The sequence below is a fragment of the Pituophis catenifer genome, unplaced genomic scaffold (genome assembly GCF_029215685.1).
Source record: "Pituophis catenifer annectens isolate HBS135680 unplaced genomic scaffold, rPitCat1.0.hap2 SCAF_2, whole genome shotgun sequence".
Taxonomy (NCBI): domain Eukaryota; kingdom Metazoa; phylum Chordata; class Lepidosauria; order Squamata; family Colubridae; genus Pituophis; species Pituophis catenifer.
Window position 1 is genome coordinate 33,178,692 of NW_027256882.1, and position 26,877 is coordinate 33,205,568.

A 26,877-nucleotide genomic window follows, 5' to 3' on the forward strand; every position below is an offset into this window, starting at 1 on the left:
ACTAAGTGAACTGTTGAATGTCAAGGACCACATGTAATGGCTAATATTAGGAAAAATACTGTAATTCAGAAAAACCAAGCCATGCGATTCATGATTTTAAGAATGCCTACTTAGGGTTCCTTTCTCCTTTTATGTTGTAACCCAGGCCCACGTAGTTGATAAATGTTAAACTGTTAATGACAAATGTTAAAATGTTAAACTGTTAAATGCAAAACAGTTCCAAAAAACAAACAGATTTTATTAAAAGAAGCTGAGAATTAACTCATTCTTAGTGTATTCTAAATGAAATGAAAGCAAAGTCCTTAAAACACCAGTCTTTAGTTTACCTCTGACCTTGGGATAATTAGGCAAACTGCCAAAGGCTTTTCTTGGCAACAGTTCAGGAACAGAAGAAATAACTACAGCCAAACAAGAAGCAATTCTCTCAAAGGTTGTTTTCCAGCAAAGAGGCCAAGAGCCCTAGCTGGCCTTTTAAGCCTTATGGGAGGGGCCAATCATCTCTTGGCCCTACTCCCGAGTCGTCCTCTCTGCTTTAGCTGCTCCTGCCTTCTGGCAGCTCTTCTCATACAGGCTTCTCCTGTTCCTCTTGCTCTCTACTGTCAGCCTCTGGAGGCTCCGAAGTCCGCACATCACTCCCCGATGGCCCTGGCCCCATCTCTGCCTCTGACGCAGAGCCATCATCCGGGCCTTCCCCAGCCTCCAGGACTGGCCCATGTTCTTCCTCAGCCTCATCGCTGTCCGATTCCGCTGCCAGCTCCGCAGGCTGCTGGCGGACCACAATGTTTTAGGGGATGTGGGGGTTCTTTGTAGGGTGTCCCCCTCCCCTTAATTTCCAGGGTCAACAGTGATGGCCTTCTTCAAAGTTATAACCACCTGTATTTTCCAAAGTGCCTTGATTCTGGAAGCATTAATGCAGGGCATTTTTGTATTCTATTGATGCAGTATTTTTTTTTCAAATAGTCTTTTCTGTTTGCTGTTGTGTTTTATTACTTATTTATTTATTTATTTATTTATTTATTTATTTGTTTGTTTGTTTGTTTATATGCAGGGTGTGTTACGTTCTGCATAATTGTGTCATATTCAACTGGAGTATAATTTTTGTAAGAAAAGGAAATAAAAACAATAGCTCTCTAAAAGAGGTGAACGGCTGGGGAAAACAGAGCAATGGGATTTCTTTTTAAGAAAAATGGAAGTACAATTTATATGTTGTTTTGTATCTGGTTGTCCAGAGGTTTTGTACATTCCTGATATTAGTTTAAGAATTTAACTCTCTGCATAGAAAATGGCTCCTTTCAGTGTCTTGTCTCTCTTTTTTTAGGACATTGGAAGCACCTTGAAGAAGTAAGTGAATCCCCCCCGCCTTCTTTACAGATTGGCAGCTCCTCCAGCAGTTTTCCGATTTTGGAAACTTCTGTTTGTATTTAGCAGTAATTTAATTTAAAGGTAATGTATTATTGTAATCCATCTTTTTCTCCATGGGATGCACAAGGATTTAAAAGAGTAGGGGGCGCAGAGCGGAAACATGAGGGTCTCTATTAGTCTTTTCACTTAGCTGGATGAGGGTGGATGAGTTCCAGGTTCCGGCTCAGGATACACAGATATACAGTGTGTAGAACAGCCCAGTGCAAACATTCTGGAGAGAGAGAGAGGAGTTCCCTGAGGATGGGCTCCAGCACCAGTCTCAAAGCTTGGAAGAATAAACCTCCCTTATCCCAGTAACCGACTCAGACTGGATTCTGTAGTTAGCCAATCCTCAAGCACCATCTGATGTAACAACAACAACAACAACAACAACGACGACGACGATGATGATGATGATGATGATGATAATGATGATTTGAGATACGAAATCCAGCATGGTTATCTTGTTTGCTGTGTATACTATCAAGTTTGTGAATAATAATAATAATAATAATAATAATAATAATAATAATAATAATAATAATAATAATAATAATAATTTTATTGTCATTGTACGGGTATACACAGTATACCCATACAACGAAAGGGGAGGAGGAGGAGGAGGAGGAAGGGGAAAGAGATGGAGAGAAGGGGAGGCAGGCAGGGGAATCGAAGGAGGAGCAGAGACAGGAGAGAGAGAGAGAGAGAGGGAGGGAGAAGGGCCGACTGGCCATCTGATCACCTCCACCACTGCCTGATCCGCCTGCTGAGAGGAGACTGCAGAGGGGTCCAGTTCGAAGGAGAAGACAGCAGAGTCCAGCTGAGCAGGGCAAGTGGAGGGGCCTGAGCAAAGGGACCAGAGTGGAGTGGCAGCCACAAGGAATGGACCAAAGCAGGGAAGGGCGCCTGGATGGTAGGAAAAGAGGGCAGGGGGAGCCCGGACCCCAGTTGCCCTTTCGGGTGTTGAAGTCAATCAATCAACCAATTGGAAGAGACCCTATATATACCATTTGAAACCCACCAGTCATAAAGGGGGCATGATTCCCCACCTCTCCATTAGCAGAATGTGTGGATCAATAATTGATGGGGGGGAGGGGATCCCATGAATGTTGGCTTCTCTCCAATATTTTAAACTTGTTTACTCTCTTTAACAGGATCAATTGTAATTGATCGGGGTTCGTCCCAGGGATGTTTGCTTCTCTCCACAGTTTTTAAAACAATTTTCCCTTTAATGAGCTGGTTGGGCTGAGAATAACTGATCGGGGCTCCGTCCCTTGAATTTTTCCTCCTCCCCAATTTCTTCCTTTTAAAATACTGTCCTTCTTCTTTAAGAAGCCAGCGAAGATGCCCGCAAGAGCAGCAACAATTCATCTCGGTTTCCCGTCTGGGCAGAGCCGAAAAGCGGTCACCTGATTCGCAGGGAAAGAAGCAAAACTTAACTTTCTCTTTCCTTTCCCGGCGGAGGAAGCTGCGATGGCGGCCGAAGCGTCCTTGCGGGATTTCTTGGAAGAAGCCACCTGCTCCATCTGCCTGGACTTTTTCCAGGACCCCGTGCTCATCCCCAAGTGCGGCCACAACTTCTGCCGGGGCTGCCTGACCCGCAGTTGGGGGACGTCGGAATCGGAGGCTTCCTGCCCCCAATGCAGACAGACCTTCGCGCCCCGCAGCCTCCTCCCCAACAGGCAGCTGGCGCGGGTGGCTGAAATGGCCAGGCGATGCGGAGGTCCTTGGGGGGAGGAAGGAGGGAGCCTCTGCCCGAAACACCGGGAGCCCCTCAAGCTCTTTTGTAAGGACCACCAGACCCTCATCTGCTTGGTCTGCGACCGATCCAAAGAGCACAAGGGCCACTCGGTGATCCTTGCGGAGGAGGCTTTCCAGGACTACCAGGTAGGAGTCAGCCAGGAGGAATCGCTGGGGAGGGGCATCCAGTGCCAGCCCTCGCAGTCTTTTTACTAGTTTACTTGCTTCCTCCTGCTTTATCCCACCCCTTATCTCCCTGCCTGCAATTTTTAAAAAAACAGGTTGACATTCCTGTTGTCACTGATCAAAATTCAGATGCTTGTCAACTGTCATGTTGTGTTGTCCTGGGCTCTTGTGATCACTCTTTGCCACCTTCTGATAAACTAACTCAATAGAGAAGCCAGATTTGCTTAATAGCTGTGTGACCAACCTGACAACTGCAGTGATTCACTTAAGAACATTCGGAAGAAAGGTTGTAAAATGAGACAAAACTTCACTTCACTGTCTTGCTTAGCAACGGAAATTGCCTGTAGGGCGAAATAGGCTCCCTTTGCCAGCTCCCTTTCCACATTTGCTCTAGAGCAAAATTGTCATAGAGTCATGGTCACATGATCAAAATTTGGACGTTTGCCAACTGCCATGCATTTATGACGATTGCATATATCTTCTAACTGGGTCTTCCCTCCGATGTAATTCTTTACAGAAAAGAAACTCAAAACTTGTATTTTTCAGATCAAGGTGGAGAATTGCCTGAAGGCTCAGAAGGAGCAGAAAGAAAAAATACCTACATACAAAGGAGACACAGAGCAAACAGTGAAGGAGATGCTTGTAAGTATTGATCCAAGGGTGAAGAGCTTCTGAGCTAATAGGAAGGAAAACACCGTCTGCCATCTTTGATAATAGGCAGCCTGTGTTTTAGTACAAATTCTGACTTAAATGAAATTCAAGTTAAAGACGGTATTAGGGCACAGAACTTGTTCTTAACCTGGGGACTAAGATGTCACCATTGGCTGAATGAGTCACAGTTGGATTAAGTGCCCCTATCCTATGAGCGGTGTTTTATGCAATGGGTTTGTTTTGTTTAATAAATAAATGCAAACCGTATTTCATCCTATTGAAAAAATTGTGAACTCAAACTCATCTCTTTTTTTGGAATCCCTGATTGCCAAGAAAATTTTCATGAGAATTTTCATTTCCATCCAGATCCGCACAGCCTCCAGGCACTGGGACATCACTTCAAGGGTATCGTTGGGGTGGCCTGGGGTGGAGATGTACAGCTGGGTGTCATCAGCGTACTGGTGGTATCTCACCCCAAAGCCACGGATGATCTCGCCCAGCGGCTTCACATAAATGTTGAACAGAAGGGGCGAGAGGACCGATCCCTGCGGCACTCCACAGATGAGAGGCCTCGAGGTCGACCTCTGCCCCCCTGCCAACACAAACTTGTTAAAAAACAAGTTGACATCCCTGTTGTCACTGATCAAAATTCAGATGCTTGTCAATTGTATTGTGTTGTCCTGGGCTCTTGTGTTCACTCTTTGCCACCTTCTGATAAACAAAGTCAATGGGAAAGCCAGATTCGCTTAACAGCTGTGTGACTAACCTGACAACGGCAGTGATTCACTTAACAACATTTGGAAGAAAGGTTGTAAAATGAGACAAAACTTCACTTAGCTGTCTTGCTTAGCAACAGAAATTGCCTGTAGGAAGAAATAGGCTCCCTTCACCAGCTCCCTTTCCACATTTGCTCTAGAGCGAAATTGTCATGGAGTCCAAATCTTGAGTGCAGAGGCCAAAAACCACTCCTGCTGGATCAGCCCAAACTTTCATTTCTCAGTGATGCTTCTGGGATGATTGCAACCAGGAAACTCAGGCAGCTCACTTCAATGCCCTTGCAGGGAGTCCTTGGCAATGAAAAAAGTGACAGAATGTTTTTTACCCTTGTGATCATTGCAGGCATTCCATGGTCACAGGATCAACATTTGGACATTTGCCAACTGTCATGTATTTATGATGATTGAATATACTGGGTCTTCTAACTGGGCCTTCCCTCCGATGTAATTCTTTACAGAAAAGAAACTCAAAACTTATATTTTTCAGATCAAGGTGGAGGATTGCCTGAAGGCTCAGAAGGAGCAGAAAGAAAAAATAGCTACATACAAAGGAGACACAGAGCAAACTGTGCAGGAGATGCTTGTAAGTATTGATCCAACGGTGAGGAGCTTCTGAGCTAATAGGAAGGAGAACCTCAGTCGCCATCTTTGATAATAGGCAGCCTGTTTGTAAGTACAAATTCTGACTGAAATTAATTCAAAGTTAAAGACTGTGTGAGGCACAGAACTTGTTCTTAACCTGGGGACTGAGAGGTCACCATTGGCTGAATGGGTCTCAGTTGGGTTAAGTGCCCCTATCCCATGAGCTGTGTTTTATGCAATAGGTTTGGCTTCCTTAATAAATTAAGGCAAATCGTATTTCATCACTGAAAAAATTGTGAACACAAACATTTTTCTGTCTACGTTTTTGAAATCCCTGATTGCTAAGAAAATTTTCATGAGAGGTCATTTAAACTGGAGCCTTTTTTTTTCTTTTTAGAAACTTCCCCCTTGTGTTTTTTAATGTCAAAAGGGTTTTTTTCTTCCTAGGAAATTCTCCCACTTCACTTTTGGATTCTTCAAGCAATCCATTTAATTATCATGACAAAATTAAAATTATTAAATAAAATAATTAAAATAAAATAAAATTATGCCATTTGCTTTTTCTCTTTATTGTTCTAGGATCGCATCGACAAAGTGAAAAAAGGTATAATGGCTGAATTCAGAGAGCTACAACTCTGGTTAGAAGAAAAGGAGAAGCTTCTATTGACTCAAATGGAAGAAACGGAGAAGGATATTATGGCAAGAAAGGAGAAGGGTTTGGCCAAGCACATGGAGGAACTGGGCTCTCTTGACCATCTCATCCAGGAGATAGAAGAGAAGCTTCAGCAGCCAGCCAACAAACTCTTACAGGTCAGGTTGTATCATAGAGATCATAGAATCCTAGGGCTGGAAGGGACCTTGGAGGTCTTCTCTGCCCAAGGCAGAGTCCTTATTCCATCTGGAACAAATCTATTATTGGAAGCCTCCAGTGATGGATCACCCAGAAGTCTGGGAGGGAAGCTGTTCCACTGATAAATACTTCTCACTGTCAGGAAATTCTTTTGTATTTTAGGTTGGATGTCTTTGTGATGAGTTTTCACCCCATGCCTCTTGTCCTGCCTTCAGGTGCTACGGAGACTAAATCGATGCCCTTTTCTCTATGACAGCCTTCCAAGTATTGGAAGATGGCTGTAGGGTCTCCCCTAAGCCTTCTCTTTCTTAGGCTGAGCCTACTGTGTCCCCTTTGCCATTCATTGTACAGTTTGGCCTCCAGAGCCCTTATCACCTTTATTGCTCCTCTCTGTCTCAGCATTTTTATGGTATCATGGTGTACCAATGATGAAATGGAATAGCCTGCTTTAGCCCCTCCCCAGAATACTCTTTTTGACTCTTCCCTTCCCCCTCCCCAGAAATTTAATTGAAATTATAATACTGAAAAGTACCAATGGAAATAAAGAAAATAGGGAAACGGAGAAGGATAAGAATGGGAAAGAAGTGTCAGATAAAGGGAAAACAAAACATTTTCAGCACAGTAAAATACAAAATAAAATTACAGCCTCAAGTTATTTTTTTATATTTACTCATTATTAGCCATGTGTATAAAAACAGATTAGTCTAATAAGAAAAATCAAGTATCAAGAGTTCTTTTTTTTTTCTATCTGAAGCAGAAAGTTTAGAAGCAGCTTCCAAGTAGAAGGAATGGATCATATCTAATTAAAGCAGTCAATTTTGTCATTTTTTCTAGCTCCATCACTTTTTCCATCCATTCTTCTCTTGTGGAGGTTGATATACCTTCCCATGTCTGCATGTAGGATTCTGGCTGCATTTGACTCTATGGAAAGGAACGGTCACCAAATGAGCTATTTAGACAAGGAGTAACTGTAATGGCTTAAATTAGGGATACATAATGTGATACAGAAAAAGCAGGCCATGCAAAAAGCAGGAATTCAAAGTACTGGTCACTGTCTCTATATTCTTCACAATTTGAGGTTCCTGTCCCCTATTAGAGGATGTGGTGGTGGGTGTTCTTTGTAGGGTCTCCCCTTCCCCTTAATCTCCAGGCAAGGAAAAACCCAACACTGACGACTTTCTACAAAGTATTATAACCACCTGGATTTTCCAAAGTGCCTTCATTCTGGAAGCATAAATGCAGGCCATGTTTTTATTCTATTGATGCACTGTTTTGTTTTTCAAATGGTCTTTTTTTTTGCTGTTATGTTTTATATATATATATTCTGTAATTGTGTTGAATTCAACTGGGGTATAATTTTTCTCAGGCAAAAAAGTAAAAACAATACCTCTCCAAAAGAAGTTGAACAGCTGAGGAAAAAAGAGCAATGGGATTTTTTTTCTTTAAAAAAATGGAAGTACTTTATATGTCTGTTAGTGTCTGGTTGTCCAGAGGTTTCACTCATTTGTTTTGTAAATGTAAGAATTTAATTTTCTGCCTAGGAAATGGCTCCTTTCAGTGCTTTGTCCCTCTATTTTTTAGGACATTGGAAGCATCTTGAAGAAGTAAGTAAATCCACCCTTTTCTTTACAGTCTCAGAGATCAGCAGCTCCTCCAACAGTTTTCCTATTTTGGAAAGGTCTTTCTGTATTTCACAGTATTTTAATGTAAAGATTGCGTACTGTATTTCAGGGCTTTTTAGACATTTCCTCAGATAACTTCAACACAATATAATTAGAAATATTTGAGATTTATTTATTTATTATTTATTTATTTTTCATATTTGTATACCGCCCTACTCAGGGCGGTGAACAGCCATAATAAATACAAATACATATAGAAGTTAAAAAATATTAAGAAACAGATTAAGTAATTTAGGCTCAAAGATTAAAAACATCCAAATTTATCTAAAGAGGTTTAAAACCCAATTTAAAAGCCAGTTTAAAAGCCAATTAAAAAGAGAGAGTTAGGCCAGACCAGCTTGTTGGAATAGAAATGTTTTCAGGGCACGGCGGAATATGCGTAACTCTTGGATGTTTTGTAACTCCGGGGGAAGCCCGTTCCAGATGGTAGGTGCCCCCACAGAAAAGGTTCTCCCCCTGGGGGCCGTCAGTCGACATTGTTTGGCCGACGGCACCCTGAGGAGTCCCTCTCTATGGGAGCGAACTGGTCGGTGAGAGGCTATTGGTGGCAGGAGGCGGTCTCGTAAGTACCCTGGTCCTGAGCCATAGAGCGCTCTAAAGATAGTAACCAAAACCTTGAAGCGCACCCAGAAGACCACTGGGAGCCAGTGCAGCTCGCGCAGGAGGGGGGTTACATGAGAGCGCCACATTGCTCCCATTACCACCTGCGCGGCCGCATTCTGGACCAGTTGGAGCCTTCGGGTGCTTCTCAAGGGGAGCCCCATGTAGAGAGATGATCAATTATTGTTGGTTGCATAGTCAGCCAGACGTTTAGACTGAATTTGGCCGTTTTATCTGCCTATTGAGTCCTTCCCAAGAAGAGACAGATGTTTGATGGTTTTGAAGGTATCATTGTAGGATGTAAACTGTTCCAAGTAATGCAACTATCATAAATACATGCCAGTTGCCAAGCACCAGAATAGTGATTACAGGGAAACTGTGACAGATGTTAAGGGTGAAAATGGTTGTGAGTCAGTTTTTTGAGAGCCGTTGTAACTGGTTGCTAACAAATAGTCATCAATTTCCTTAGGCAACCTCAACAGGACATAATTAGCAGTATTTGATATGGTGAATTGTTATAGTCCATCACACACTCAACCAGTCGTTTAGATTTAATTTGGCATTTTTTCCACCTATTGAGTCCTTTCTAAGAAGAGACAGATGTTTGATGGTTTTAAAGGTATTGTAGGATGTAAGCTGTTCCAAGTAATGCAACTGTCATAAATACAGGCCAGTTGCCAAGCACCTGAATTGTGATTACAGGGACATTGTGACAGATGTTATCTGCAATTTCATTGCATTACCTTTAAATTTAAGTTTACTTTGGTGTCATTGCACCTCGTACAACAAAATTAAATGCCATCTTCAGTGTACATCATACTAATAATAATAATAAAAAAAACACATATCCTTCACATTCTACACAATTAAATTGAAAACCTGTGATACTGCATTAGTATTGCACTATACAGTAGAATTCAACATAGTTACCGCTCTGGGATAGAAGCTGTTTTTCAGCCTATTTGTCCTTGTTTTTATTTACCGTCTGCCAGATGGCAATAGTTCAAAAAAAGGGGTGCCCAGGATGAGATGGATCTTTAAGAACGTTTTGAACTTTCTTAAGGCAGCGGGAGCTCTAAAGCTCTTCCAAGGAGGGGAGGGGGCAATCAATGATCCTCTGGGCAATGATCTTAACCCTCTGGAGCGCTGTCCTATCTGCCACTGTGCAATTGGCAAACCATACACAGGTGCAGTAAGTTAAGATACTCTCTATAGTGCAATGGTAGAAGGTCACCTGCAGTTTTTCATTCGGTTGTTTTTTCCTGAGTAGTCTCAAGTAGTATAATCTCTGCTGGGCCCTTTTGACCAGTGCTGCAGTGTGAGCACCCCAGGTCAGATCCTCTTTTATGATAACACCCAAAAAACTAAACCTGGCCACTTGCTCCACCTGGTCTCCATTGATAAGCGAGGGCTGGATATCTGATCTATTCCTTCTGTAGTCCACTATAAACTCCTTGGTCTTATTGGTGGTAAGGACCAAATTATTGTCTCCACACAGTGAAAGCAACTGGTCCACTTCATCTCAATAGGCAGACTCATCCCACCCCCTGGAGATCAGTCCTACCATTGTTCTATCATCTGCAAATTTTATAATAGTATTACTGGCGTGAGTGAGAATGCAGTCATGTACGTAAAGAGTATAGAGTAAGGGACTCAACACACAACCCTGTGGTGTACCAGTGTTAAGAATAAGGGCCGAGGAGGTGTGATTACCTAATCTGACCCTCTTGAGAGCGGCCAGACAGGAAATCCATAATCCAAAGGTAGATTGAATGAGAAAGTCCAAGGTCCTTAAGTTTAGATAGACACTAGTCTATATGGAAGAATTGTGTTAAATGCAGAACTAAAACCCATCAAGATCAGTTTGAATGTTATATCCATCGTCTAATTACCTACGTCACCCATAGTAGTCATGTGTCATCAGTCATTTGGTAAGATACAATCCATTGATTTGGCCAAGAGATTCATAAGAATTTTCAAGAGTAGGGAGCCCCAAAACTGAAACTTAGTGGCCTTTACTAGATCTCTCCTTGAACTTGACGAAGGTGGATGAGTGCAGTTCTGGATCAGGATCCACTGAGTCGCACATGGTGCCCATATTTGAATAGCTAGCCAGAGAAATGACTGAAGCCATGGAAACAGAATCCTTCTCAGTCAACAGGAGTGCTGATTTCCCACCAGCTTACCAGGTACTTAGGATCCGAGGACAGGGCAACACAAGAAAACGACAATCAATGAGTTAATAGCTGTCCATCAACACCCCACTTAACAACTAAAAGCCACACACAACCAGGCACCACATAAATACAATGTGTAGAACCCACCCATAAGATCTGGTCTTCAGGAGCCAGGGGCTAAGTGGCCAATTAAGTAAACAAAGATAAGACTAATTGGAAGTTTAGATTCCTTTGCAGGGCAACAAAGAATACACAAACATAAATTAAGGGGCCAGAATTGGGGATCTAACTGATGCTTTAAAGGTATAAAACGTGGTTACATCTTCTCTGAAGATGTGAACCCTCCCATATACATATCTCTTTGTATGTGTTTGGAATGGTTTTACCCAGCCTTTTGTCTTTGATCAAAGATTAAATGTTGATTCTTATTCAAGCCTCCGTTTAAGTCTTTCTTTTTGGTTCACTGAGAGCTTAAGCGTATAGCCGGACCTTACATTTCTGGCGCCCAACGAACGTGGGGCTTGAAGGCAAAGTTTTCCTTCAAGGTTGCCACATTTGGCCCCCCCATACAGCCAACCCCCTTGTGGTTTGGCTGCCTTCACCAACGGTGTACGGAAGAAACCGGCGAGGACCAGAGACGACGTCAAGAGCGCTCCCGGGAAGTTTAAACCGGTGACTTCGACCTGGTCGGCCATCGGCAGATTCTGTTTCCAGCCAGACCTGAACGCCCTAATTGAGGCTTGAATTGGGTATTGGGGAAGATTGTCCTCTGCTAGGTGAGTAGAGACTTTTTCTTTTGGGTGGGGAGGGGAGTGTTGCTTTGTGAGTGTGTGAATGAGACAAGGGAAATTCCTCAGAGGTTTGCCCTCGAAGCGACGTGCGGAGATCCAATCTGCGTTTCTGATTATCCGAGAGGAGATCAGCCAGAGACGATCGCTTTGAAAGGAGTGTGACTGTTGGAATAAGAATCTGTAGTGCAGGAGAGGGCTCTGACCAAACTTCGGACCCGCAGGGGAGGTCTGGGAAATCTCTTAGGGAAAAAGAGAGGGTTTGGTTAGGCTTCGCACCGACGGAAAGGTGTGGGAAATCTCCTCAGGAGACAGAGAAAGTCTAGTCAGGCTTTGAGCTGACAGAAAGGAATCCCCTGGAAAATGGGCAACCATGCTGGTAGTCCATTCGGAATGAGTAACTTTGTAAGAAAAACAGAGCCGTGTTCCCCTCTGGACTGCGTGTTAGCCCATTGGGACACAGTAAAACCTATTGCAGAAAAAAAGATTGTTCTAAAAAAGAATAAGCTGAAAGCCCTCTGCACATCCATCTGGCCAACGTACTTAATTGGTCCTAACATAGGAACCTGGCCTCCAGAAGGCAGCCTTGATTTAGATTTTGTCAACAAATTTGCTGAATTTCTGTCTGCCATAGGACGAACTGAAGAGGAGCTTTACATTAGCTTCTTCTCCAATCTCCTTTGTCGCCCAGACACCCAGAAAGCATGTGGGCTCACTCCAACACCCTCTTCTAAAATTTGCCCCATTGTCACTTTTGCAAAAAAGAAAAAGCTATCCAAAGTGACTGAAGAAGAAGAGGAGTTTCCCCCACCATATTATGTTGCTCCCCCTTCCCCTGATGTAAACGCTGTGCCTTTAATGGCTCAGGCACCTCAGGCAACAGCACAATCTGCTGTGCAGGATCAGGTGCGTCCAACTGCCCCTCAGATTAATCCACAAGCTCAGGTGCTCCCAACAACATCACAGCCATCCCAGGCTAATCCACAAAGGCAGCCCAAGCTCTGTATCCAGATCTGATGGCTCTAAATCCTCCTCACACTAGGACGGGACAGACTTACGCACCTGCTGATCAACCAGGTCCCTCAGTCCTAGCCCCCCTTTGACAAGTTCCTATGAAAGATGAATTGGTGTTTGTTCACACACCTTTTACTACCAATGATCTTTTCAATTGGAAAGCAGGACTTCCCTCTTACAGGGAATCCCCCCAAAGTTATGTTGAACTCGTTCAACGTATGATGGCCACTCATAGACCTAATGTGCCTGATATTTTTACTCTCTTATCAGCACTCCTGTCTACTGAGGAAAAACAACAAGTTCTTAAAGCCACCACAGCACACTACAAAGCTGCTAGAGAACATGGCATTCAAACTAATAACGATGCCCCAGCTTTATGGCCTGAACCCCTGGTTCTTTTTAGCCCCAGCTATGAGGTTGATCCCAACACAGATCAGGGTGCCCTCATCCTCCAGAGAGCCAGGGATGCTATCCTTCAAGGACTGAGGCTCGGTGTTCATCAGATCCTTCAAAATCCAAAGGAATCCCCCACTGATTTTTTGAACCGTTTGAAAGATGGATTTCGGAGGTTTACTGACCTCGACCCTGATAGCCCAGCTAATGATGTTTTGCTGAAAATGACCTTTGTGGGACAAAGTGCTCCCGATATAAGAAGGAAATTGCAAAAACTGGGCCCCAAAAGAGTTCCTGTGGCTTACCTTTCAAAAATCCTGGATCCAGTGGCCAGAGGCTGGCCAGCCTGTCTCCGATCTGTTGCAGCCACAGCCATCCTCATCCAGGAGACTCATAAAATAACTTTGGGGGCTCCCCTTAACGTTTATACGCCTCATTCAGTTCAAGCTCTCCTCGAACAGAAACTCCCAGCATGGGCCACCTCATGCCGGATTTCTAAGTATGCAAGCCAGATTTTAGAATCAGACTCTGTTCAGCTTCATAGATGTGAAATCCAGCTACCCTTTTGCCTTGCCCCCCCCCCCCCCCCCGAGGATGGTCCACAGCATGACTGTTTAGCCGTCTTGGAATCCGTGGTAGGCATTCATGCAGATCTTAGGACTGAACCTTTTGACAATCCTGAGTCCCAATTCTGGACTGATGGCTCTTCTTTTGTAAAAAATGGGAAAAGATACACAGGACTGGCTGTAGTTTGCAGAGATGGCCCCCTCCTCCTACGACAACTCCCCTCTCACTGGTCCGCTCAAGCAGCCGAGCTTTTAGCCCTGATCGAGGCATGCCATCTGTCAGCTGGACTACGCACTAATATCTATACTGACAGTCGTTATGCATTTTTGGCTGCACACACTCATGCTGCTCTATGGAAGGCTCGTGGCTTTACTGGTGCAGATGGAAAAAGCCTAAAGATGAAGCCCTTGCTAGAAAAACTTGTCACAGCTGTCAGACAGCCATCCCAGCTAGCTATCATTCATTGTCGAGGACACCAGACAGACCACAGTGAAATCTCTCGTGGGAACCGGGCTGCTGACTATTGGGCCCGCCAAGCTGCTGAATCAGGCCCTGCTGTCAATCCCAAGAATCTCTCAGCTTTGCTTCCCTGTGACCCCACGCAACACCTTCCTGCCCTATATGATACTAGGGACCAGCTACACCCTGATGGCAAGTGGTGTGATGGGTGGTGGGTCGTTCAGAACAGAATCCAGCTCCCTCAACAAATGGTGTGGAAACTTGTTCAACGAGCTGAGCTCATCGCATGTCTCACAGCAGTTCTCTGAAGATGTGAACCCTCCCATATACATATCTCTTTGTATGTGTTTGGAATGGTTTTACCCAGCCTTTTGTCTTTGATCAAAGATTAAATGTTGATTCTTATTCAAGCCTCCGTTTAAGTCTTTCTTTTTGGTTCACTGAGAGCTTAAGCGTATAGCCGGACCTTACACTCTCAAAGGTCTCAGCTATTTTTTTGGGGTACGTGGAATGCCAGGTTAAGTTTATTGTTGAATACTGTTTGATAGTAAGTAAGTTTGACTGGTTCAGTTCCTGTTTCGCTGCTTTTTTCTTTATACAGCTCATACATGATGCTTACATTCAATGAAGATTCGAGGTACTCTTTTTTAGTTCTAGCACGACAATAATGCGACTCCATCCTCAGAAATGAATTAATATGGTCAATTACTGTTTGTCTGGCTGTAGCAAAGAATTGCTTATGAGGGTGTTTCCCCCTCTTGTCTGTAGGTGGGGTATCTGTTACTAAATCTTTCTGGCTATGGTAGTTGTAATTATGCTGGATATTTGTATTAAAAGTGACCAAAGAAAAGAGATTAATTTCCCATCATTTGCAGCATTAAATTTGGGCTTTTATCAAGGGCTTCTTACAGTCTGTTTCATTCCAAGTTTACTCCCTCTGGTCACATGCTTCCTTCTTCCTAGTTTTTAAAAACCATTTTCCCCTTTAACAAACTGGTTGGATCAATAATAATTGATTGGGAATTTGTCCTATGGATGTTTCTTTCTCCCCAGGATTTTTCAATATCTTTCCTTTTAGCAAGTGTATGTGTGGGGGGAGGAACTATGGCCCTTTTATAATTTGCAGACTTCAGCTCCCAAAATTCCTGAGCCAGCTGGCTCACGAATAAGTCAATCAATCAATCAATCAATCAGAATAGAGCTGGAAGGGCCCTTGGAGGTCTTCTAGTCTAGCCCCCTGCTCAAACAGGAGACCCTGTATATACCATTTGAAATCTACAAGTCATAAAGGGGCCATGGTTCCCCACCTCTCCTTTAGCAGAATGTTTGGATCAATATTTGATGGGGTGGGGGAGCATCCCATGAATTTTGGCTTCTCTCCAGTTTTTAAAAACTTTTTTTTCTCTTTAACAGGATGCTGGGATCGATTGTAATTGATTGGTGATTAGTCCCAGGGATGCTTCCTTCGCTCCAGTTTTTAAAACAATTTCCCCCTTAACGAGCTGGTTGGGCTAATAATAATTGATCAGGGGTCTGTCCCGCGACTGTTTACTCCTCCCCAATTTGTTCCTTTCAACATACTGCAGTTCTTCTTTAAGAAGCCAGCGAAGATGCCCGCAAGAGGAACAACAATTCATTTTGGTTTCCGCCTAGGCACAGCCCAAAGACGGTCACCTGATTTGGAGGAAAAGAAACGAAACTTATCTTTCTCTTTCTTTGTCCCGGCGGAGGAAGCGGCGATGGCAGCCGAAGCGTCCTTGCAGGATTTGATGGCAGAAGCCACCTGCTCCGTTTGCCTGGACTTTTTCCAGGACTCCGTGCTCATCCCGGAGTGCGGCCACAACTTCTGCCGGGGCTGCCTGACTCGCAGTTGGGGGACGTCGGAATCGGAGGCTTCCTGCCCCCAATGCGGACAGACCTTCGCGCCCTGCAGCCTCCTCCCCAACAGGCAGCTGGCGTGGGTGGCTGAAGTGGCCAGGCGATGCGGAGGTCCTTGGGGCGAGGAAGGAGGGAGCTTCTGCCCGAAGCACCAGGAGCCCCTCAAGCTCTTTTGTAAGGACCATGAGTCTCTCATCTGCGTGGTCTGCTACCTATCCAAAGAGCACAAGGGCCACTCGGTGATCCCTGCGGAGGAGGCTTTCCAGGAATTCCAGGTAGGAGTCAGCCAGGAGGAATCGCTGCGGAGGGGCATCCAGTGCCAGCCCTCGCAGTCTTTTTACTAGTTTACTTGCTTCCTCTTGCTTTATCCCACCCTTTATCTCCCTGCCTGCAATGTTTAAAAAACAGGTTGACATCCCTGTTGTCACTGATCAAAATTCAGATGCTTGTCAATTGTATTGTGTTGTCCTGGGCTCTTGTGTTCACCCTTTGCCACCTTCTGATAAACAAAGTCAATGGGAAAGCCAGATTCACTTAACAGCTGTGTGACTAACCTGACAACGGCAGTGATTCACTTAACAACATTTGGAAGAAAGGTTGTAAAATGAGACAAAACTTCCCTTAACTGTCTTGCTTAGCAACAGAAATTGCCTGTAGGAAGAAATAGGCTCCCTTCACCAGCTCCCTTTCCACATTTGCTCTAGAGCGAAATTGTCATGGAGTCCAAATCTTGAGTCCAGACCCCCAAAATCAGTCCTGCTGGATCAGCCCAAACTTTCATTTCTCAGTGATGCTTCTGGGATGACTGCAACCAGGAAACTCAGGCAGCTCACTTTAATGCCCTTGCAGGGAGTCCTTGGCAATGAAAAAAGTGACAGAATGTTTTTTACCCTTGTGATCATTGCAGGCATTCCATGGTCACAGGATCAAAATCTGGACGTTTGCCAACTGTCATGTATTTATGATGATTGAATATACTGGGTCTTCTAACTGGGTCTTCCCTCCTATGTAATCCTTTACAGAAAAGAAACTCAAAACTTATATTTTTCAGATCAAGGTGGAGGGTTGCCTGAAGGCTCAGAAGGAGCAGAAAGAAAAAATAGCTACATACAAAGGAGACACAGAGCAAAGAGTGCAGGAGATGCTTGTAAGTATTGATCCAACGGTGAGGAGCTTCTGAGCTAATAGGAAGGAGAACCTCAGTCGCCATCTTTGATAATAGGCAGCCTGTTTGTAAGTACAAATTCTGACTTAAATTAATTCAAAGTTAAAGACTGTGTGAGGCACAGAACTTGTTCTTAACCTGGGGACTGAGAGGTCACCATTGGCTGAATGAGTCTCAGTTGGGTTAAGTGCCCCTATCCCATGAGCTGTGTTTTATGCAATAGGTTTGGCTTCCTTAATAAATTAAGGCAAATCATATTTCATCACTGAAAAAATTGTGAACACAAACATTTTTATGTCTACATTTTTGAAATCCCTGATTGCTAAGAAAATTTTCATGAGAGATCATTTAAACTGGAGCCTTTTTTTTCTTTTTACAAACTTTTCCCCCTTGTGTTTTTTAATGTCAAAAGGGTTTTTTTCTCCCTAGGAAATTCTCCCACTTCACTTTTGGATTCTTCATGGAATCCATTTAATTATCATGACAAAATTAAAATTATTAAATAAAATAATTAAAATAAAATAAAATTATGCCATTTGCTTTTTCTTTCTTGTTCTAGGATCGCATCGACAAAGTGAAAAAAAGTATAATGGCTGAATTCAGAGAGCTACAACTCTGGTTAGAAGAAAAGGAGAAGCTTCTATTGACTCAAATGGAAGAAACGGAGAAGGATATTATGGCAAGAAAGGAGAAGGGTTTGGCCAAGCACATGGAGGAACTGGGCTCTCTTGACCATCTCATCCAGGAGATAGAAGAGAAGCTTCAGCAGCCAGCCAGCAAACTCTTACAGGTCAGGTTGTATCATAGAGATCATAGAATCCTAGGGCTGGAAGGGACCTTGGAGGTCTTCTCTGCCCAAGGCAGAGTCCTTATTCCATCCGGAACAAATCTATTATTGGAAGCCTCCAGTGATGGATCACCCAGAAGTCTGGGAGGGAAGCTGTTCCACTGATAAATACTTCTCACTGTCAGGAAATTCTTTTGTATTTTAGGTTGGATGTCTTTGTGATGAGTTTTCACCCCATGCCTCTTGTCCTGCCTTCAGGTGCTACGGAGACTAAATCATGCCCTTTTCTCTATGACAGCCTTCCAAGTATTGGAAGATGGCTGTAGGGTCTCCCCTAAGCCTTCTCTTTGTTAGGCTGAGCCTACCGTTTCCCCTTTGCCATTCATTGTACAGTTTGGCCTCCAGAGCCCTTATCACCTTTATTGCTCCTCTCTGTCTCAGCATTTTTTTGGTATCATGGTGTACCAATGATGAAATGGAATAGCCTGCTTTAGCCCCTCCACAGAATACTCTTTTTGACTCTTCCCTTCCCCCTCCCCAGAAATTTAATTGAAATTATAATAGTGAAAAGTACCAATGGAAATAAAGAAAATAGGGAAACGGAGAAGGATAAGAATGGGAAAGAAGTGTCAGATAAAGGGAAAACAAAACATTTTCAGCACAGTAAAATACAAAATAAAATTACAGCCTCAAGTTATTTTTTTATATTTACTCATTATTAGCCATGTGTATAAAAACAGATTAGTCTAATAAGAAAACTCAAGTATCAAGAGTTCTTTTTTTTTCTATCTCAAGCAGAAAGTTTAGAAGCAGCTTCCAAGTAGAAGCAATGGGTCATATCTAATTAAAGCAGTCAATTTTGTCATTTTTTCTAGCTCCATCACTTTTTCCATCCCTTCTTCTCTTGTGGAGGTTGATATACCTTCCCATGTCTGCATGTAGGATTCTGGCTGCATTTGACTCTTTCTATGGAAAGGAACGGTCACCAAATGAGCTATTTAGTCAAGGACTAACTGTATTGGCTTAAATTAGGGATACATAATTTGATACAGAAAAAGCAGGCCATGCAAAAAGCAGGAATTCAAAGTACTGGTCACTGTCTCTATATTCTTCACAATTTGAGGTTCCTGTCCCCTATTGAAGGTTATGGTGGTGGGTGTTCTTTGTAGGGTCTCCCCCTCCCCTTAATCTCCAGGCAAGGAGAAACCCAACACTGATGACTTTCTACAAAGTATTATAACCACCTGGATTTTCCAAAGTGCCTTCATTCTGGAAGCATAAATGCAGGGCATGTTTTTATTCTATAGATGCACTGTTTTGTTTTTCAAATGGTCTTTTCTTTTTGCTATTATGTTATATATATATATATATATATATATATATATATATATATATATATATATATATATATGTAGGTCTTTGATTATTCGGGTCTTCTCCCACGTAAAATTGGAAGTGTCTTGGCGACGTTTCGACGAAGTCTCATTCATCATCTTCAGGCTGGTGTTCTCGGCTTCGTGCTTCCGGGAGCAACCTGGAAGCACGAAGCCAAGAACACCAGCCTGAAGTTGACGAATGAGACTTCGTCGAAAGTCGCCAAGACACTTCCAATTTTACGTGGGAGAAGACCTGAATAACCAAAGACCTACATACAAACACCCGCGAAAACCTGAGAAAACAAATATATATATACATATACATATACATATACATATACATATACATACACATACACATACACATATACATATACATATACATATACATATACATATACATATACATACATACATACATACATACATACATACATATATATATATATATATATATATATTCTATAATTGTGTTGAATTCAACTGAGGTATAATTTTTCTCAGGCAAAAAAGTAAAAACAATACCTCTCCAAAAGAGGTTGAACAGCTGAGGAAAAAAGAGCAATGGGATTTTTTTTCTTTAAAAAAATGGAAGTACTTTATATGTCTGTTAGTGTCTAGTTGTCCAGAGGTTTCACTCATTTGTTTTGTAAATGTAAGAATTTAATTTTCTGCCTAGGAAATGGCTCCTTTCAATGCGTTGTCTCTCTTTTTTTTAGGACATTGGAAGCATCTTGAAGAAGTAAGTAAATCTACCCTTTTCTTTACAGTCTCAGAGATCAGCAGCTCCTCCAACAGTTTTCCTATTTTGGAAAGGTCTTTCTGTATTTCACAGTATTTTAATGTAAAGATTGCGTACTGTATTTCAGGGCTTTTTAGACATTTCCTCAGATAACTTCAACACAATATAATTAGCAATATTTGAGATGATCAATTATTGTTGGTTGCATAGTCAGCCAGACGTTTAGACTGAATTTGGCCGTTTTATCTGCCTATTGAGTCCTTCCCAAGAAGAGACAGATGTTTGATGGTTTTGAAGGTATCATTGTAGGATGTAAGCTGTTCCAAGTAATGCAACTATCATAAATACATGCCAGTTGCCAAGCACCAGAATAGTGATTACAGGGAAACTGTGACAGATGTTAAGTGTGAAAATGGTTGTGAGTCAGTTTTTTGAGAGCAGTTGTAACTGGTTGCTAACAAATACTCATCAATTTCCTTAGACAACCTCAACAGGACATAATTAGCAGTATTTGATATGGTGAATTGTTATAGTCCGTCACACACTCAACCAGACGTTTAGATTTAATTTGGCATTTTTTTTTCACCTATTGAGTCCTTTCTAAGAAGAGACAGATGTTTGATGGTTTTAAAGGTATTGTAGGATGTAAGCTATTCCAAGTAATGCAACTGTCATAAATACATGCCAGTTGCCAAGCACCTGAATTGTGATTACAGGGACATTGTGACAGATGTTATCTGCAATTTCATTGCATTACCTTTAAATTTAAGTTTACTTTGGTGTCATTGCACCTCGTACAACGAAATTAAATGCCATCTTCAGTGTACATCTATTATTACTACTAATAATAATAAAACAAAACCACATATCCTTCACATTCTACACAATTAAATTGAAAACCTGTGATACTGCATTAGTATTGCACTATACAGTAGAATTCAACAGAGTTACCGCTCTGGGATAGAAGCTGTTTTTCAGCCTATTTGTCCTTGTTTTTATTTACCGTCTGCCAGATGGCAATAGTTCAAAAAAAGGGGTGCCCAGGATGAGATGGATCTTTAAGAACGTTTTGAACTTTCTTAAGGCAGCGGGAGCTATAAAGCTCTTCCAAGGAGGGGAGGGGGCAATCAATGATCCTCTGGGCAATGATCTTAACCCTCTGGAGCGCTGTCCTATCTGCCACGGTGCAATTGGCAAACCATACACAGGTGCAGTAAGTTAAGATACTCTCTATAGTGCAGCGGTAGAAGGTCACCTGCAGTTTTTCATTCGGTTGTTTTTTCCCGAGTAGTCTCAAGTAGTATAATCTCTGCTGGGCCCTTTTGACCAGTGCTCCAATGTGAGCACCCCAGGTCAGATCCTCTTTTATGATAACACCCAAAAATCTAAACCTGGCCACTTGCTCCACCTGGTCTCCATTGATAAGCGAGGGCTGGATATCTGATCTGTTCCTTCTGTAGTCCACTATAAACTCCTTGGTCTTATTGGTGGTAAGGACCAAATTATTGTCTCCACACAGTGAAAGCAACTGGTCCACTTCATCTCAATAGGCAGACTCATCCCACCCCCTGGAGATCAGTCCTACCATTGTTCTATCATCTGCAAATTTTATAATAGTATTACTGGCGTGAGTGAGAATGCAGTCATGTACGTAAAGAGTATAGAGTAAGGGACTCAACACACAACCCTGTGGTGTACCAGTGTTAAGAATAAGGGCCGAGGAGGTGTGATTACCTAATCTGACCCTCTTGAGAGCGGCCAGACAGGAAATCCATAATCCAAAGGTAGATTGAATGAGAAAGTCCAAGGTCCTTAAGTTTAGATAGACACTAGTCTATGTGGAAGAATTGTGTTAAATGCAGAACTAAAACCCATCAAGATCAGTTTGAATGTTATATCCATCGTCTAATTACCTACGTCACCCATAGTAGTCATGTGTCATCAGTCATTTGGTAAGATACAATCCATTGTTTTGGCCAAGAGATTCACAAGAATTTTCAAGAGTAGGGAGCCCCAAAACTGAAACTTATTGGCCTTTACTAGATCTCTCCTTTAACTTGATGAAGGTGGATGAGTGCAGTTCTGGATCAGGATCCACTGAGTCACACATGGTACCCATATTTGAATAGCTAGCCAGAGAAATGACTGAAGCCATGGAAACAGGTCCCTTCTCAGTCAACAGGAATGCTGATTTCCCACCAGCTTACCAGGTACTTAGGATCCGAGGACAGGGCAACACAAGAAAACGACAATCAATGAGTTAATAGCTGTCCATCAACACCCCACTTAACAACTAAAAACCACACACAACCAGGCACCACATAAATACAATGCGTAGAACAGCCCAGTGCACACATTCTGGAGAGAGAGAGAGAGAGAAGTTCCCTAAGGATGGGTTCCAGCACGAGTCTGAAAGCTCAGAAGTCAAAACCTCCAGTGACCAACTCAGACTGGATCCTGTAGCTAGCCAATCCTCAAGCACCATCTGATGGTTTAGAAAGCTTCTATTGGCAGGTTGATAACGGTTGCAGGAACTGGGCATGGCTAGTCTAGTGAAGAGAAGGACCAGGGGAGACATGATAGCAACAGTGTTCCAATATTTGAGGGTCTGTCACAGAGAGGAGGGGGTCAACCTGATTTCCAAAGCACCTGAAGGCCAGACAAGGAATAATGGATGGAAACTGATCAAGGAGGGATTCAACCTGAAAATAAGAGAAAAATTCTGACTGAGGAGAATGAACCACTGGAAGAGCTTTGCCTTCAGACATTGTGGGAGCTTCATCACTGGAAGCTTTCAAGAAGAGGCCGGACTGCCATCTGTCAGAGACGGTGTGGGGTCTCCTGCTTTGATGCTGGTGTATGTGTGTTGGACTAGATAACCTGCAAGGTCCCTTCCAACTCTGTTGTTCTGCTATTTTGTCTTGCCAGATACCAGGCAAAGGAAACATATGAAAATCCGGTGGATTTACTTCTAGGGCCAAAGTGGACAATAATCTGGGATTACAGTGATATGACTGAGCTTCTGAAAAGCGCCATGAAAAAACTGAGAGGTAAAAAACAGCCGCTGGGGTTTTACACTGGATGACATTTTGAGCATCCAAGAGAGATTCTGGGTCAATGTCACATGGATCAAAGAGGGATCGATTTCAGGATCACTGTCTCAGTTAGGATTGTAAATGGAGACTACCTGTAGTCTTCGTAGCCCAAATCAGTGGTGGGTTCCTACCGGTTCGCTCTGGATCTTGCAAACTGGTAGTAGCGGTGGCGGGAGGCTCCGCCCATCCACCTGGACATCATCACAGACACTCTGCGCACGCACGCACATTGTGAACCGGTAGCGAAGGTAAGTGGAGCCCACCCCTGGCCCAAATCCATATGCTCTGATCACTGGGGAAGCAGAATAAGTTTCCACTAAGTATAATGGAATACATACAGGTAGTTCTTGACTTACGACCTCCGTTGAGCTGAAAATTTCTGTTGCTAAGCAAGGCAGTTGTTAAGTGATCTGTGCCCCATTTTACGAACTTTTTTGCCAGAGTTATTCAGAAAATCACAGCAGTTAAGTGACTCACGGTTGATAAATGAATTTGGATTCCTCCATTGACTTTGCATGTGAGAAGCTTCCCAGGAAGATTGAAGAGGACAATCCCAGAATCATGGGATGCTGCAACCATCGTAAATACAAGCTGGTCCCCAAGTGCCCAAATTTTGAACACGTTACTGGGGAGGCTGCAACAGTGATCAGTGTGAGAACCAGTCCTAAAGCACTTTTGTGAGTGCTGTTATAATTTTATAAAGAAATAGTTGTAAATTGAGGGCTACCTGTATACGGAATGTATAGTAGAATATATTTATACCTGATGGAATATATATAGCCACCAATGACATTCTGGCTTGTAGCTTTCGCTATTCCTTATTTCCTGAATTGAGTCAAAGGAAAGCAAACCAGGGAATCTGAGGGAGGCCCTTCTGTTGCTCCAATTCCAGTGATGAGATGCTGAATTCCTCCCTTTTCTTCCCCAGATACTCTGGAAAGTGGACTTCAACTACAGGAAGGTAAATATGAGTTATAGGAATTGGATTTCCTTGCTATTTTAAGCTCTGATGCAGTAACGTGAAGAGAAACATAATAGATCAAAAAGAAAAATATAGGATTAATTACTATATAAGACTATGATGATCCAGTAAACTTTAATGATTATATGATTTATGAACTATTACTTGCCATTTATATGTACAATATTAGCTAATGCAGTGGAGAAAAATTCCTTGTGTGACTGATCACATTTGGCCAAATAAAGCGGTTGTTCTGTTCGGTTCTGTTCTACTCCTCTACTGCTACTCTGCTCCGTTCCGTTCTATCCATACCATATTTTTTGGAATGTAAGACGAACCTTTTCCCCCCTAAAAGAAGCTGAAAATTTGGGTGCAACTTATACTCCGTATGTAGCTTTTTGGAAGCTTTTTTCAGCCCCACCGAGGCACTAATGAAGCACTAGCAAGCAATCTTCCCAGCTTTGCCTGCTCCCTCAACTCCCTGAGTGAAGCGGTCTCCCTGCTTTGCTCCGACTCTCAGCTGTTCTTTAGAAGCTTTTTTCAGCCCTAACCAGGTACCAGCTGAGTGATGCTTTGCCTGCTTTTCTCATTGCTGCTTCCTCTCAGCTGTGCCTTGGAAGCTGTTTTTTATCCCCAAGCAGGGGATAAAAAACCAGCAAACTAATGTGCTGAAGCTGACCAGACTAAGGACGATAGCCAGATGAATACCTGGTAGGCAGATTTTTTTTTCCTATTTTCCTCCCCAAAAACTAAGCTGTGTCTTATACTCTGGGGCGTCTTATACTCTGAAAAATACGGTAATCTAAAAAACTGAAGCCAATCTTGGTGTAGAATGAAATACCTGGACAAATGGGAAAATATGACCTGGGAGTGAAAGGAATCTTGAATTCCTACCAAGCTAATAACATCCTCTTGATTTTACTGCCTGACTATAAGTTGGTGAGAGACCAGGTCTTTGGGAGCAGAAATTAGGTCCTTTGGGTCAAAGCAAATAGCAAAGTTGGAGCATCAGGGTTGCCTCCACTCTGTGGGCCATCAGACTGATGAAAGCAGAGGTTTCCTGTATAAGATCCTCCCCTTTTGTACATCCCTGTGATACCCTGATGCTCGTAGAGAAAAAGACGGAGCTTCCTCCCATCCCATCATGTGTCCTAAGTTACCTCTGGGGGATCCTTCTGACTTTTACCAGTTCAGAATTGAAACATGGCAGCCTCTGGCTCTGCCTGATCTTCTGGAAGAGGTGGAGCGCTATGAAGGGTTTGAAGGACTTGGCCATTGTGAGACTTGTGGACTTCAGTTCCCAGAATTCCCCATCCAGGATGGCGAAGCTGGACGGTAATCAGCAGAGTGGTGGCCACATGGGAGACTAGAGACTAGGGGAATTGACCAGTGGAGCCAAGAGACGAAGAGCTGAGGGGAGGAGCCAAAAGCTGTACAGGTAGTCAACGTATCCTGAAGGTGTGCAGCTTAGTGGCAGCTGAAGGGGAGGCAGATGGACTGGAAGATGGCGAAGGCAACCTAAGTGAATGGAATGAGAAGGCCAGAGGAGTGCTGAAGAGGCCGGCAGTTAACAGAGGATGGGACTAAGACAGTGGGAGAGCCCGAGTGCTTGGAGAAAAGGGAGCAGAGGGACCTGGACAATATCAGCCCCATCAGCCATTGGAATTCTGTTAGTTGAAGTCTACAAGTCTTACAGTTGCCAAAGTTGGAGGACTCTTGACCAGGCAATGCTTAGGTGTAGTTTAAAAAAAATAATGAGTCTTCCAGTCCTGGGGGGGGAGGTGTTTGGAAGCTGAACTCCATTCACACAAGAGGGTTAAACTCTTGGGGATGAAGACACAAACCAGGCCTGCAGCTGAAACTCTTGTTTTTTTCCTTCCTTCTTCTCTTCCCCCTTACAGAGAATGTAACTCTGGATCCAGACACAGCCCATCTTGACTGCCTTGAAGTCTCTGAAGATCGAAAAAGTGTCAAAAGAGTTAAGCTAGTTGAAGGAAAATATCCTGTCTCAGACCCCATGAGATTTGTACATTATCCTTGTGTTCTTGGCTGTCAGGAGTTCTCCACAGGGAGACATTTCTGGGAAGTAATTGTAGGAGGTAAAGGAATATGGGGTGTAGGGGTTGCCAAAAAGCCAGTGAACTTAACAAATCTTGATGAGGAGATCAGGCTCTGGGAGTTTGTGAAATGGGAAGGGAAATACGAAGCCATATCTCCATCAAAACGCTCTGACCTGTTCCTGACTGAGGAGCCCACGAGGATCCGCATCTATCTCAACTGCGAAGGGGGACAAGTGAGCTTTTTTGATGCCAGCACAGCAACTCTGCTCCATACATTCTCACACACTTCCTTGGTTGGAGAGACCCTTCTGCCCTGTTTCTGTTTGTGGGAGGGCGTCTGCATGACACTCCCCTAAAAGAAGAGATAACCATAAACAAAAATTTGGAAAAATCCCTATTTGCCAAGCAGGGATCTCCGAAAGCCTTTAAAGCAGAGATTCCTTAGCTTTTTGCTACTTCAGCTTCCTTTATTGTTCTATGCCACCCTGGTCAGTCAATCAGTCCTTATAAAGGAATAACCTGATCAGCATTTCTATTTGTCTGGATAAAAAAAAATGAAGTGTCCTAGGAGCTTTATCGGCTTTAGCATCCTGTGTTCAGGTGTATCAGTATTACAGCTAAGCCTGTCAATCGTGATTTTATATGTCTGTCACAGCTCTTCATCCCATTTATGGATCATGCTTGTTTGTTTCATGTTAGTTGCAATCAATGATTGTGTAGGTGTCCATAACTCCATATATTCTATAATCATCCCCTTCTTTTTTTCTTGCCTTCCCCCTTTTTTCCTCCCGTTTCCTTTTAACACATAATTGTCATAATCCAAGGAACCCTAGCAGGGCTTCAGCAAGTATTACACTCGATATAAGCTTTATAGCCTCACAGGTATAGGAGGAGGAAGATGCGTTGGATATGTTTGCCACCTTGAGTTGTTTGTAAAAATAATAAAG

General features: G+C 43.0%; 1 protein-coding gene across 1 annotated transcript; it reads left to right on the forward strand.

The window, feature by feature from the left end:
- Positions 1-2,874: 2,874 nt before the first annotated feature.
- Positions 2,875-26,877, forward strand: LOC139309327 (E3 ubiquitin-protein ligase TRIM11-like). Its single transcript, XM_070933383.1, has 8 exons — positions 2,875-3,288; positions 5,242-5,337; positions 5,916-6,146; positions 17,469-17,699; positions 19,792-19,814; positions 22,743-22,864; positions 23,838-23,870; positions 25,772-26,877. Exons 1-8 carry the CDS (start codon positions 2,875-2,877, stop codon positions 26,284-26,286), a joined length of 1,665 nt encoding a protein of 554 aa, XP_070789484.1. The 3' UTR covers positions 26,287-26,877.

Coding starts and splice junctions, on each gene's coding strand:
- LOC139309327 (XM_070933383.1), top strand. CDS start 2,875: ATGGCGGCCGAAGCGTCCTTGCGGGATTTCTTGGAAGAAGCCACCTGC. Junction 3,289..5,241: donor AGGCTTTCCAGGACTACCAG/GTAGGAGTCAGC, acceptor TATATTTTTCAG/ATCAAGGTGGAGGATTGCCT. Junction 23,871..25,771: donor TGGACTTCAACTACAGGAAG/GTAAATATGAGT, acceptor TCCCCCTTACAG/AGAATGTAACTCTGGATCCA.